The 13,679-nt window shown below is 43.6% G+C and overlaps 2 protein-coding genes across 3 annotated transcripts in view; one reads left to right on the plus strand and one right to left on the minus strand.

Moving 5' to 3' along the window:
• LIN54 (lin-54 DREAM MuvB core complex component) overlaps positions 1-13,679 on the plus strand; it is a 70,868-nt gene that overhangs the window by 23,212 nt on the left and 33,977 nt on the right. For both annotated transcript variants that reach the window (XM_068233621.1, XM_068233622.1), the window contains exon 5: positions 1,733-1,882. In XM_068233621.1, coding sequence (XP_068089722.1) covers positions 1,733-1,882 — 150 coding nt within the window. The remainder of the gene's footprint in view (positions 1-1,732; positions 1,883-13,679) is intronic.
• On the minus strand, positions 4,071-7,839 carry LOC137561657 (uncharacterized). The gene is made up of 2 exons (XM_068272973.1): positions 7,698-7,839; positions 4,071-7,406 (listed from the first exon to the last, which is right to left on the minus strand). The coding sequence occupies exon 2, from the start codon at positions 7,242-7,244 to the stop codon at positions 4,071-4,073; it is 3,174 nt and encodes a 1,057-aa protein (XP_068129074.1). The 5' UTR covers positions 7,245-7,406; positions 7,698-7,839.

Raw genomic sequence — 13,679 nt, forward strand, 5'->3', positions numbered from 1 at the left:
ATGCAAATGTATGCACTCCCTTTGCTCATGAAATCAAATAATTTGATATGTTGTTAACATTTGGTTTCGTGACTACAAATTAAAGGGTACCTGAGACGAATGAAAAGTAAAGTTTTTTTTTTTTTTTTTTTTTTTTATATACATACCTGGGGCTTCCTCCAGCCCCCTTCAGGCCAATCAGTCCCTCGCTGTCGTCCTCCACCACCTGGATCTTCTGCTATGAGTCCTGGTAATTCAGCCAGTCAGTGCAGTCCAGCCACGTGCCGCTCCCACAGCCAGGAACATTCTGCACCTGCGCAATAGTGCTGCGCAGGTGTAGTACGCTTCTGGCGGCAGAGTGTGTGCATGCGCACTATGCCAGACTGGCTCAAGTACCTGGACTCATAGCAGAAGATGCAGGTGGTGGAGGAGGATAACAAGGGACTGATTAGCCTGAAGGAGGCTGGAGGAAGCCCCAAGTATGTATAAAACTTTAATTTCATCTGTCTCAGGTTTACTTTGTTACACAGTAGTACTATACTCTACATATGTACTTCCCACAGAGCTGCAGGGAATCCACTGAGAATGTTGTGCACATTGAACAGAGAGGTGTTGTCTGTCACCCATAAACCTGGTTCAGATTGTGCATGAAGAATGTGTAATAGAGGAAGAATCTCCTCATTCCCCTGCAGAGCACCTGCACATCATTCTTACATGTACCCACAGTTACATTGCCTAGGGCCTGATAGATGTAAGTACTCTTACCAAGGACTAGTTTTAGTCTAAAGGGAAAAAATATAGTAGTCCACATATCCTTCTCACTTCAGTTGTCTTGTAAAATTCCTAAGCATTGGCAGTTAAGAGACGAATTTCACGTTACATACTTTTAATCAACAAAATTGCAATATGCAAATTAGAGGAGTCTGAGTCTGTGGAATCCTAAACTGTGGAGTCTGAGTCGGTGGATTTTTGGACCGACTCCACAGCCCTGAATTATTGCGCACTTTCTGTAAATTCAATAAACTTCATTTTACTTCTCAAATTTCACTGTGTGTGTGTCTCCTGTATGATATATTTCACTGACTTTTTTTTATCATAACAACCAACAATTCATACAGGAAAACCATGACAATTAACAAGGTTGCCCAAACTTTCGCATCCCACTGTATACAGTTTGTACACACACACACACACACACACACACACACACACACACACACACACACACACACACACACACACACACACACACACTCACTCACTCACTCACTCACTCACTCACTCACTCACTCACTCACTCACTCACTCACACTTTGTTGTTCAATGTTGACCTTTTTTCAAATACCGCGGTATTTTTTGAGACAGTTATCATCCCATGAATATTTCATACCATTGCAACCCTACTCACTACCATAGTCTGCCATATTTATTTTAAACAATACCAGTAGCCTGGCAGCCCTGCTGGTCTATTTGGCTGCTGCAGTAGTGTCTGAATCACACCAGAAACAAGTATGCTGCTAAACTTGTCAGATCTGACAATAATGTCAGAAACACCTGATGTGCATATGCTTGTTCAGGGTTTATGGCAGAAGTATAAGAGGCAGAGGATCAGCAGGATAGCCAGGCAATTGGTATTGCTTAAAAGGAAATAAAAATGGCAGCCTCCATGTCCCTCTCACTTCAGTTGTTCTATAAGTTTTTATTAGCCAATTGTGATATTTACTTATTTTGAATACGTCTTTATTGTCCTCAGGTTACAGTAGTATCAGTTGCCTCTCAACCTGTCAACTCACCTCAGAAGACAGTAGTACCTATGAGTGTGGCTCTTGGTCAGCAACTTCTGACTGTTCATTCATCTAGTGCTTCTCCAGCTAAAGCGGTCACTAGTACCACAGCTACTCAGGTAATTCATTTTTCAACTATTAGTATTGGTTAAGGCATCAAGAAGGGAAATCAATTAGGATTAGATATAATAAGGGGTGTACTTCAAGGGGGGAGCAGTAGAGTGTTGTACCGTGTTAGCCATCAGTGAAAGCAAGAGGTTTTGAATCCGGATGATACCACTGCTTTTCTTCTAATTTAGCCAAGAAATGGTATCATCCGCATTCAAAACTTCAAGGTGGGAGGTAAGGGCTAGGCACCAGAAAGGTGGGATTGTTTGGGAGGAAGTTTAGAGTTCAGTGTTAGGAAGTGAAGTGGCTAAGTTAATGAGTGGAGATGCATGCTGAAACTGTTGGATGAAAAGTGTCACAAAGCCAATACCCAAAACAAGAAATAATCCATAGTGGCTAAAAACTGGCATCAGAGGCCCAGCCACTGATGACCAGAAGACAACCTAAAAGTTTTCATGACGCTTGGTAAAGCATCAGGTCTGTGTGCACAAACGCACTGAAATGTAATCTTTAGTGCAGTAAGAACAGTAAGTTTTGTCAAAGCGATATACTGACAGTAATGACTCAAGGCACACCTCTTAAAAGGACGGCTAGTTTATTTTCATCAAGAAGCTTGTTGATGAGGCATGTGTAGGAGACAAATGCTACAATTTCACTAGTTACAATGACTTTTATCAGTTACAGTTATGCAAAAATATACATGCCTCTGGGCAGTTCAGGATGTCCATCAGTGTTACAAAAACCAATCACAGTTCAATAATCAGTGCAGACATGAAGCAGTTAACATTTAATTCTTAGAACTCTCCACCCATATTATAATGAGTTTCACCACCCACTGTTCTCTTACTCAACCTTCTGTTTAAGGTCACAAGGGGAAGTGGTCCAGTCTGGACAACACATCACTTGTCTAAATCTGTCCTTGGGGCCTCTTTTCCACTAAAAGTCAAGGAAGCTAGGACATTGCAAAATAACGGTAAATCTACTATTAGGACATGCTCAAGAACAGCCAGTGTCCCTGAACACGTACGCATTTTGTGGCCTTCTTCTAACTGAAATGATTTATACATCACCAAATGGAGCTATATGAACAAAATGTCCGTTATATAAACTAGACGGGTATCACAGCTTTGTCACTCCCTCCTCTAGTTCATCCCTGTGAACTACTCATATTAAAAAGTTTTTATCACAGTATTCTTGTAGTCAGGGCCTCCAGCTATATCACCTCTGGCTCTGTGGTACATATGTTGTAGTGCCATCCTCTTCACCTTAATAAGAGCCACCTTTTTGGCTAAGAACTCATCTTAAGGCAGTGCATCCTCTTCACCTTAGTCAGAGCCACCTTTTGGCTAAAAACTCCTCTTAAGGCGGTGCATTCTGGTGGAACGTTTATTATGGTTCCTGCCAGGATGTATCAAGTAGATTCCTTTGATCCTTTCAAGTACAGCAGGTGATGACGTCAGGACAAGAGTGCTCTTGTATTGATCTGTAGTGATGCAATCGTAGAGCGATGTTTTACTAAGGATTCATCCGTCTTTGTCTTTCCCAGCTGGGGTCTTTCTTCCCTTGCACCCTTAGGACCTCTTGCCTTTTATTGTAGAACATTATGAACATGAGGTAGATTTTAAATCAGGAGGTAGAGTTCATACCACAGACCTTGATCCATAAGTGTCTTCTTGGTGATAAGCTGAGGCACAATATGTCTTGTTGAGGTAGAAGGGTAGAACCATAGGGAGATACAACAATAATGCATAAAGAAGGAAATTAACTCATTGAGAGGCATGTGATTTTTTTTTTTTTTTTTTTTTTTTTTTTTTTTTTTTACACGTTGCAAATGCCGTCCCTTTTAATCTCTTATTTTGTTTATATATATATATGTTTGTATGATTATTATAAAGTATAACACCAAGTAAGTATAGTAGCAATTAAATCACAATAATAAGTTGATTTAGTAGGGAATTACAATACCTAACAAACCTACCCTTTCATCCATGACAGACTTATCCCGCCCCTCACCTGGTAGTCTGACCACCAGCTGCATAGTTCAGGATAAGCCTGTATTGATTATATTGGTTTCATTCATACCTAGGTTATATGGTTCTCTCCTTTCATGGAGGGCTTCTACTACTTCCATTTACTCATTTCCATGCACTTCCTTTTAACTAAGGGAACATGAGAAAGTTTAAACTACCCATATAACATTTAGATATATTCTTCACCTTGCGAAACTACCACCAAAACATCCCTGGGTTTCTGTTGTTTCTTACTCATTTTAGCACCTAATCTTTTGATTTTACAAAACACAAGTACCTGGAAAATGTATAGTAAACATGTAAGGACAATGAGCACCACTACTGGATGGAGCATGAGGTTCAGAAAGGCACTTGCTTTTGGACTATACCCAAATAAACTTTCCCACCATGATACTTTAGCATCTTGTTCTAGAGCATGTGAGACTTGTACTAGTTTCTCACGATCGTGCTCCAAACGCACTGTTGCTTGCCTTTCTGAAGCTCTGAGTGTTTTCATGATCTCATCTTCCCTCCCAAAATCCAATAACCATCCTTTCAATTCTGCTCCAAATCCTAAAGGAATTTTTTGTAAACGGACAGGTGTATCAGGCTTGATGTCTAGTCTTTTTTCAGGTGTTATGGGTGTACGTCCCTTCTGCTGTGCCAGATCAACTCCCAGGACTGGGCCAGTGGTACAGTACACCCCTCTGGTCAGTGTTCCACTCTGAGTACAATTGAATGTATATACTGCATAAGAGGTGGCATTCTCCATTTGATACCAGCACCAATAACCCTGTCCTAGGTACTTCATCCGGCTCGGCATCTTCTCTTTTGCATCCATCAAGCATGATCCTTCCTCATCCCAACATTGTTGCCTTATAATCCTGTTTTGCTGTCCTTGACATAACAGTACATTTTCCTTTCTCCAACACCCATCTGTGTCTAACAACCTGGGCTCACCTTCTTCATAAATCATTATGTCATGGTTTACTCTGGGAAGCAAAACTACACCTGCTGACAAAACAGAACCCAAATTTACCACTGTATAAGCTTGATGCTCCTCACCTGCAACTGGCACTAAAGAAGAAATAGTGCATGTGAGGTTTTGACACCCATGGAATTGAGTAAGCCACCATTTTTCATGCGTCATTGCAAATTTAGGAACAGATCTCTCAGCTTGTCTACGCAAATTTATGGGAAAGTGACCAGCATGCAGTGAGGTTATCATTAGCTTTAGATCCTGTGATAGTTCAGATTGAACCTGTGTACAAGACAATGCTAATTGGACTTCTTCCTGCTGTTTAACCAGACCTGCTACTAACCCTTTAAATTTCTGCTTCATTACCTCTGACAGTGAGGCTGTAGCATCAATGTGATCATGTTGTAGATTTTCTAACACATGATTTATATCTAACTGAGTTTTCACTCCCTCCCCTACATGTTGAGCCAGCCCTCCAAGTTTATTTCTTAATACTTCTAAATCCATAGTATTTAAGGCCCCTAGACCAAGACCTCCCGCCCCCAGAGCTTTATCCATCAAATCCCTTTTAGACTTATGGTGACTATACCCCGATTCCAACCATCCTTTCAACATGTAGATCTGATTTTTAATATATACACCACACCTCCTGTCCCACATATCTACCCTAAAATCAGTTAATGTTACTCTCCACGTGTACAAAACAAACTTTGTATCCAACAATACTGCCCAAGGTGAGGCCAGTTGAGGGACTATTAGGTCTGCTATTTTGACAGCTGGGACTTTACATATATTTGGATTCATTTTTACAGGGACCACAACATCCTTTTCTCTTTCCACCCGGACTATAGTTGCACATACCTGGCCTCTCCCTTCCCATGTATACCACCCTCGTTTATTTATTGATGGATTGTTCACACCAGGGACTGGACTTTCTCTGTTCAACTGGACAGATTGGGTAAAAGTCCAGCATCCTTCATCTGACTCGTCGCAGAAAGGCCAAACAAATGGTCCATCCAAGTTTAAATCCAAATCTAACTCATAGCCATGAGGGTCTTTCCAGTCTGTGGTGTGATACAATCCTCTCAATCCTTCAGACATGGGAACCCCATACATCCATTCATTTACCTTTGGTGTGTCTATTCCGTTACACAGTACTTCCCATTTCCACGGGTTTGGTCCATTAAAGACAAGAGATTGGTTAGATGCCCAATGTGCTGTGTCAATAATATAGTGACCCTCAATGTCTGATGTACAGGCTTCTCTCATGATCCTCATCATATACTGTTGTACTGTTACACCTTCTTTTGGAGTGATATGCTCAAATTTCTTATTTCTAGCATCTGTTTGTACGTGCAACACCAGGGTGCTTGCATATGCATTAAGTCTAACTTTCTCATTATGTGTGTACCAGGTGGCCTGTTGGACTACACTGCAGTTGAGTCCAAATATAAGTCTCTCTTGAGTCAGGTATGTAAGTGGATCTACTGTTCCAAAGTACTCAGGGGCTCGAGTAAGCAAGAACTCCATGATTCCATCTGCTGGATCATAACATTTATTTAATAGAGTACCTTGCACGGGTTCAGGTTGGTCATAGAATATTTTCCTATATTGTCTTGTCTCACCCACATTATATACCACATACACTATATACCAGTCATCATACCCTCCTCTTGTTGGGTCCTCAGGATGTAACCTGTCTTTCTCACACCTTACTATCATCAAGTCATCCGATCTCCCATTGTCTAAATCAGTAGATAAGTCTTTTAAATCGTCACCGTCAAGTATCTCAGAATCTGGGTTGTCTGTGTCTGCAATAAAAATCCCTGGCATAGTACATGTGTCTATTTCTGGGTCCTCATCTGCCTCACAGTCAGGGACAAGTCTGTCTTGAACATATGTCAAAAAGAAAGTGATCTCTGGTTTCCCACCCAGCCTTTTTTTAAGATGCTCCTGAAAAGGAGGAATCATTCTGTGGTACATAGTATTACACAGTTCGTCCAAGGTATGCCAGTATGTGTCTATCACCAGGGGTGGATGAATTGGCCTAGCGTGCTCAAAATAGTGCAGGCTAGCAGGACTCATTCCCTTTGTACCGTGTACATGCATATACCCTCGGTAAAAAAGTGGATATCTTGGCACTAGTTTCCCCTGTTTACACTCAACCCTATGCAAGTGGGCAGGATCCCAGCCTTGTGGTTTCACCCCCCACTTACCATATGATGCTGGTGGCACCCAAGGTTGCTGGTGGTGGCTAGAGGTAGTTTGTCCCTCAGCACCTTTGAACATACATGACAAACAACATGCAAGACAGACTAACATAGATGCCCCTGGTGGCATGTTTGCATTAATCACTTTTGCGTATCTTCTTGCAATGAGAAGCATGGATCCAGGGAATTTTTCCTTCCAATTTTACTGAAGTAGAGGTGGTTAATAGGACTTGGTAAGGTCCATCAAACCTGTTTTCCAACCCTTTCCTTTGGAATCTTTTTACTACCACCCAGTCTCCAGGTTTCAGTGAATGGGATCCTGTATCGGACTCAGGATCTGGAATAGAGGAGAAAACTTGTCCATGCAATTTTGTAAGCAAATTATGTAACTCTTGTACATACATTTTCAGTGAGCAATGCATCATTTTCATTTCCTGTGGGAAGAATAGACCCGTGGGTGCTGGTTTCCCAAACAAAATTTCATAAGGGGTGAGTTTCTCTGGACCCCTAGGTGTATGCCTCATTGATTTCAGGACCAGTGGCAAAGCCTGTATCCATGTAAGCTTAGTTTTTTCACACATTTTGGATAATCTGTTTTTGATTATCCCATTGTATCTCTCCACCTTACCTGATGCTTGTGGATGGTATGGAGTGTGAAATCTTTGTTCCACCTGTAGCCCTTCCAGCACTTCGGTCATTACTTGTCCTGTAAAATGTGTACCCCTATCAGATTCCAGAGTCTCAAATATTCCATATCTGCACACAATTTCTTGTAACAGCTTTTTCGCTGTGGCAGAAGCTGTGGCCTGTGCAACAGGCCATGCCTCCACCCAGCCAGAGAAGATGTCAACACATACCAGTACATACTGGAACTGCTGACACTTAGGCAACTGGATATAGTCAATTTGCAGCCTCTGGAATGGATACAGAGGCCTAGGCAAGTGTTTAGTGGGTGTCTTGACAAGCTTACCAGGATTGTGTTTTTGACATGTTTCACATGTTTGACAGAATCTCTCTGCCACTGTGGAGACTCCTGGGGCTACCCAGTATTTTGTGATGAGGCTGATTATTGCATCCTTCGCCAAGTGTGATGGGCCATGTGACACCTCCACTAGGTAGTGATACAAAGTGGGAGGGGCACAGTACCTGCCATCTGCATGGCTCCACAGGCCATCTATTTCACTACATCCTTGTTCCTCCCATTTTTGTCTCATCTGTTTTTCAGTCTGGGTTTGTAAGTTTTTAAGAACAGTTAAATCCATGTACTCGCCTTCCCCTTGTGGGGGGCTGACCACATAGATCTCTGTAATCATGGTGCCATGTAAGGCAGCATCCTTAGCCGCCATGTCAGCTTTGTTATTCCCTAATGAAATCTCATCTGTACCTTTTGTGTGTGCCTCACATTTTATTACTGCCACTTCCGTTGGGCCCCACAGAGACTCCAAGACCCTTTTGATTAATTCAGCGTGTTTGATAGGCTTACCATTTGTTGTCAAGAAACCTCTCATCCTCCACAATTGACCGAAATCATGACAGATCCCGTATCCATACCTGGAGTCCAAGTACACATTTAACCTTTGGCCTTTGCCAATGATGCAAGCCTGCATCAATGCCATTAGTTCTGCTACTTGAGCTGAACAGCTGCTTGGTAACTTACCTTGAAAAAGGACATCATCTTTGGTAACCACAGAGTATCCTGTAACAGGTTGCCCTTCTGAATAGTATCGGGACCCGTCAATAAAAACTGTGAGGTCTGCATGGTCAAGGGGAGTATCTTTCACTCGTCCTACCTCCTCATAGTAGTCATCTATCATTTCTTCACAATAGTGCTCGTCTATAAAGGTCTCTATGGTCTCAGGTAGCAAGGTGGCAGGGTTCAGATTCACACACCTCTTGATTGTAATGTTTGAAGGTGTGAGCAAGGCCAACTCATATTTGGTCAACCTGGCAGTTGACATATGTTTGGTGGTCAGGTTCTGCATCACTGCATGAACCTCATGGGGAACTAGAAGTTCAAGGGGGCTTCCTAGCACGATGTCTGCCGTTTTTGACAGTAGTTCAGCAGCAGCCGCCACAGCCCTAACACATGGTGCCATGGCCGCCACTACTGAATCCAATTGGCAACTGAAATAGCCCACTGGCTTATTCTTTCCCCCATGGTCTTGTGTGAGGACCCCTGATGCTTGCCCTCCCGACTCATGGCAAAACAACTTGAACCCTTTTGCGTAATCAGGAAGTCCTAAAGCAGGAGCTTCACTGATTAGGTTCTTTAAAGTTTCAATTGCCACCTGCTGTTCTGTTGTGAGTTCTAGCTTCCCCTGAACATTTACTGATTGGTAGAGAGGTTTGCATGTTTCGGACATGTTTGGAATCCATTGTCTGCAGAATCCCACTAATCCCAGGAAGGCCCTGAGCTGTCTAGCATTCTCAGGCATCTTTGAGCTCAGTATAGCTTTCTTGCGGTCTAGGGTCAAGTGTTTTTTACCTTGGGATATGCAATGTCCAAGGAATACCACCCTGTCTTTGTTGTATTGCAACTTAGAGGGAGAAACTCTGCATCCTTCCTCTCCGAGGTGATTAAGAAGTGACATGGTTGTAAGCATACATTTTTCCTCATCATCTGCCCCGATCAAAATGTCATCTACATAACTTAGAAGTGTAATTCCCTCTGGGCAAACCCACCTGTCCAAGCATTCTTTCATCGCTCTACTGTATTCATTCGGGCTGGATACCATACCTTGCGGCAGCCTGGTCCATGTGTACTGCTGACCCTCAAAAACAAAAGCAAAAAGGTACTGGCTATCTGGGTGCAGTGGCACAGTGAAGTACGCATCTTTCAAATCGACCACGGTGAAACACCTATTGGAGGGCTTAATGTTCCCCAAGATGGTATGTGGGTTTGGGACAACAGGGGTATCTTCTTGAATTATTTTATTTACTGCGCGTAAATCCTGAACCATTCGGTACTGGATTCCAGTTTTCTTCTTCACCGGATACAATGGGGTCTGTGCAGGTGAAGTAGTCTTCACCAAGATACCTTCTTTGAGGTAATGCTTTATCTGATCCCTGATCCCATCCATTTGAGCCATTTTTAAAGGATATTGGGGCAATCTCGGGATAGCTGAGTTTGGTTTCAATTTTATTTTAACTGGTGAACTGTTTATCATGAATCCTATCTTTCCCTCCTTTGACCATACCTCAGGGTTCACTATTTCTGACAAATCACTTGGTAAACTTTCTTCTGTCCCTGTACGCTGGACTAAGGAACAAAGGGCAATGATGCTATCCCAGGTTTCTCTAACAGGGTCAAGCTGTGTTTCAGACACTGAGGGTATGGTCACTTCCACTCCATTTTCGGTGAAAGATATTTGTGCTCTCATTTGGGTGAGTAAGTCTTTTCCCAGCAAGTTGCAGGGAACAGAATCACTCAACAATAGGGAGGCTTCAGTATGAAAAGGCCCAATTTGTATTTTTGTGGGCACTGTTTCTAACAATGGGTATGTAATACCTCCTAGTCCCACAGCATTTGTGGAACCTTGTATGGGTAGTTCAATTTCATTAGATCGCAGCACTGATCGTGAGGCTCCTGTATCTAAAAGACAATTTACAGTTTGGTCATTAAGCTTCATTTCCACATAAGCATTTCCTTTGCCTGTGGTGGAAATGACAGGCAGAGCGGTTAGTCAGTCAGATGAAGAGTCGGGCACTATGTCAGTGTCCCTATTCCTCTGTGTCATGTTACGCTTTCCCTGAGGTGTGTAGTTACACTGTTTGATGAGATGTCCTGGGTCCCCACATCTATAGCACACCCGTAGTTGCCTACGGGGTGGGGGTGGCTCCCTTTGTGTCTCCCTCAATTTATCCCCTCCACTTACAATATAAATTTTCTGAGGCTTTTTTTCCTCTGCATCCAGTATGTTTCTCTCTATGGCTGTAGCCAGAGATAACAAAGAGGAGAGTGGTTTGTCTCTCCAATCTGGATTGGCAATCATCAATTTTTCTCGAATTTTACCTTTCAGCCCTGTCATGAAATTATGCAGTACCACTGGTTTAAGGTCTTCACTAGTGATGTTACACCCAGCTGATTCGATTGCTTGTTTAAACTTATTGTAATAAGCCATGCAATCCTCATTTGCAGCTTGGGTCACAGAGGATACATTGGACCATGACCGAGGGGGGTAAACAGTTTTGATCAACGTGGCAAGGGCACCTGTCCAAAAGTGTCCCTCCTCAATTGAGTCCTGTGCTACCTCCCTTGGGATAAATGTTTTGCTGACTACTTCCTCAAGATCCCCTTCCCCACACACTCGTTTGATAATTTGGAACATGTCACCCCATGTAGCTTTGTAGCATGTCTGAGTATCTACTATTTCCTTTGCAAACTTAGCTGGATCAGTTCTTGGATGGGGTATGGTACTCAGGAGTCCCTTCATTTCTGCGGGTGTCCAGGGTATATGGTGTCTAACAGTACCTGTCTGGTTACCCTGATTATCTGATAGCACTTGCTCTCTAACAGGGAATACAAGCTCAGGTGAATGAGGACCCTCTTCCCAACTAGGAGCAGCAGGAGATCGTGACAGGTTGACACTGCTCCTTGGCCTACTTGAAGTTTGCTGTATCTGTGGTTGATTAAGGAAACTTATGTCATTTTTAAAAGGGTTAGTGTCACTTACCCTGCATGGCTGGCTGTTGCTGTTGGTGTTGCCTGGCTGTTGCTGCGGTGTTAAAGGGATTGTATGTGGATTTAACTGTAAAGTGCCTTGAAAAGTGCCGCTTAGACCACCAGGGTGGGCCATTTCCATACCTCCATTCCCAGGGATGGGTGTGGCAGTAGATGTAGATTCAAGATCAATGAGAGGGGGTGCCACCTCCCCTCCTGGGTTGTAGTGGCTCAGATGTTGTTGCCACCCAGGTGATGGCAAGCTTGGTAGTCTCACCATGCTAGTGGATTGTGAGGATAGTGGAGCATGACAGAAACTAGATTCATTGCTTATCTGGGATGGAACTGAGGGGTAAGCCAGGGGTGACAGTTGAAACTGCCAGGGGTAATTGCTAGCACTATCAATATGAGTTGGCATTCGCCCACAAAGGGGCAAATATGGACTACCATTCAACATATGCTGAAGGGGAAGTGGCCTGTCATATGGGGCTGGGGTATATCCATGGGGAATACTCCCTACTACTTTACTTGTTCTATAAGCTGGTGGTGGTGTTTCCTCCCTTAGCTGTGTAGGAGCTGTGGGTTTGTTTAACTCATTAGTCAGTCCTGAATACAACGAGGATTGGCATACAGCTGTAGAGTCATCTCTCTCTCTGTCAGGTTGTATGTGGGCCAGCCTGTCACTGCTATTGTGTGTTGTCTCTAATGAGGTCTGCGTTAGCTGTCTGTTGTCGCTGTGTGCCTGTACTTCCTCTTTCCCAGTGAGATCAACTGGTGGCCGTGTGTCAGCACTGTCATCAAGAGCTTCTGCAGCAGCTCTATATTTCACATGCCGAGACACGGCCTTATCAGTCCGCCTACGAGAAGACCTAGACATAAGTGCTGTCCAAGCCTGATGTGCTCCCATATCCAGCACATCAGTGTCTTCAGTCTCCTCATCTTCTAGCTGTGGTGACCCTCCTGTGCCTGATTGTTTTACTGTCATGATGGTGACGTCTTTGGATCGGCGAATCGCCTCCATCATCCACCTACTCCATGCTTCTCGCTCGTTTGGGCGAGTCATCCTTACCCTATGGACATCCCACAAATTTTCCCACATCTTTGGTTTAAAAGTTCCCTTTCTGGCATATTTCTGGTTAGTCCATCGCTCCCAGTCCTCCAAGTATCGGGAGACCCACGGTCCATACTTGCTACACATCTCTTCTCGCGGCGTCAAATGCTGCAGCTCAGCGCGATTTGACGCTCGCTTCTGAGCAATTGAATTCCCCATAATATGGACTATGTGTTCCCCTTGAATTCCAAGCAATTCTCACACCAGAGATGGCCAATCTCTGGTTTCGCCTGGGAGCAACTTGAGCAACAGGTTCTCTCCCTGTTGCTACCGTGTGAACCACTAAGCACACTGGAGTCAGCCAATCCCGTCACCCCTCTGTTGATTTTCACAAGGGTCAGCAAGGTTTTACTGATGTTATTCAGCACTATTGTGCTCACTCCAGCACATAGTAGAGGGAGTCACAATAGTCACACTGTCTCACGTGGTCTGGCAACATTGTGCTCACTCCAGCACACAGTAGAGGGAGTCACAATAGTCACACTGTCTCACGTGGTCTGGCAAACAGCAAGGTTTTATGTTTGTTATTCAGCAATATTGTGCTCACTCCAGCACACAGTAGAGGGAGTCACAATAATCACACTGTCTCACGTGGTCTGGCAATATTGTGCTCACTCCAGCACACAGTAGAGGGAGTCACAATAATTACACTGTCTCACGTGGTCTGGCAAACAGTTATGTTTGTCCTTGCTGCCCAACTGGTCACCCGATCCTTTACTGTTGCCCAGTAGGCATTGGTCTGGTGAACATTGCCAACCCTGTGAAATCCAAACTGCAATAATTGTGCGGGTGACAAACACTTAGATCTGGCTGAGTGGACCCTTCACTGGCTTGGTCTG

This window comes from Hyperolius riggenbachi, chromosome 1, assembly GCF_040937935.1.
Source record: "Hyperolius riggenbachi isolate aHypRig1 chromosome 1, aHypRig1.pri, whole genome shotgun sequence".
NCBI classification, from domain to species: Eukaryota; Metazoa; Chordata; class Amphibia; order Anura; family Hyperoliidae; genus Hyperolius; species Hyperolius riggenbachi.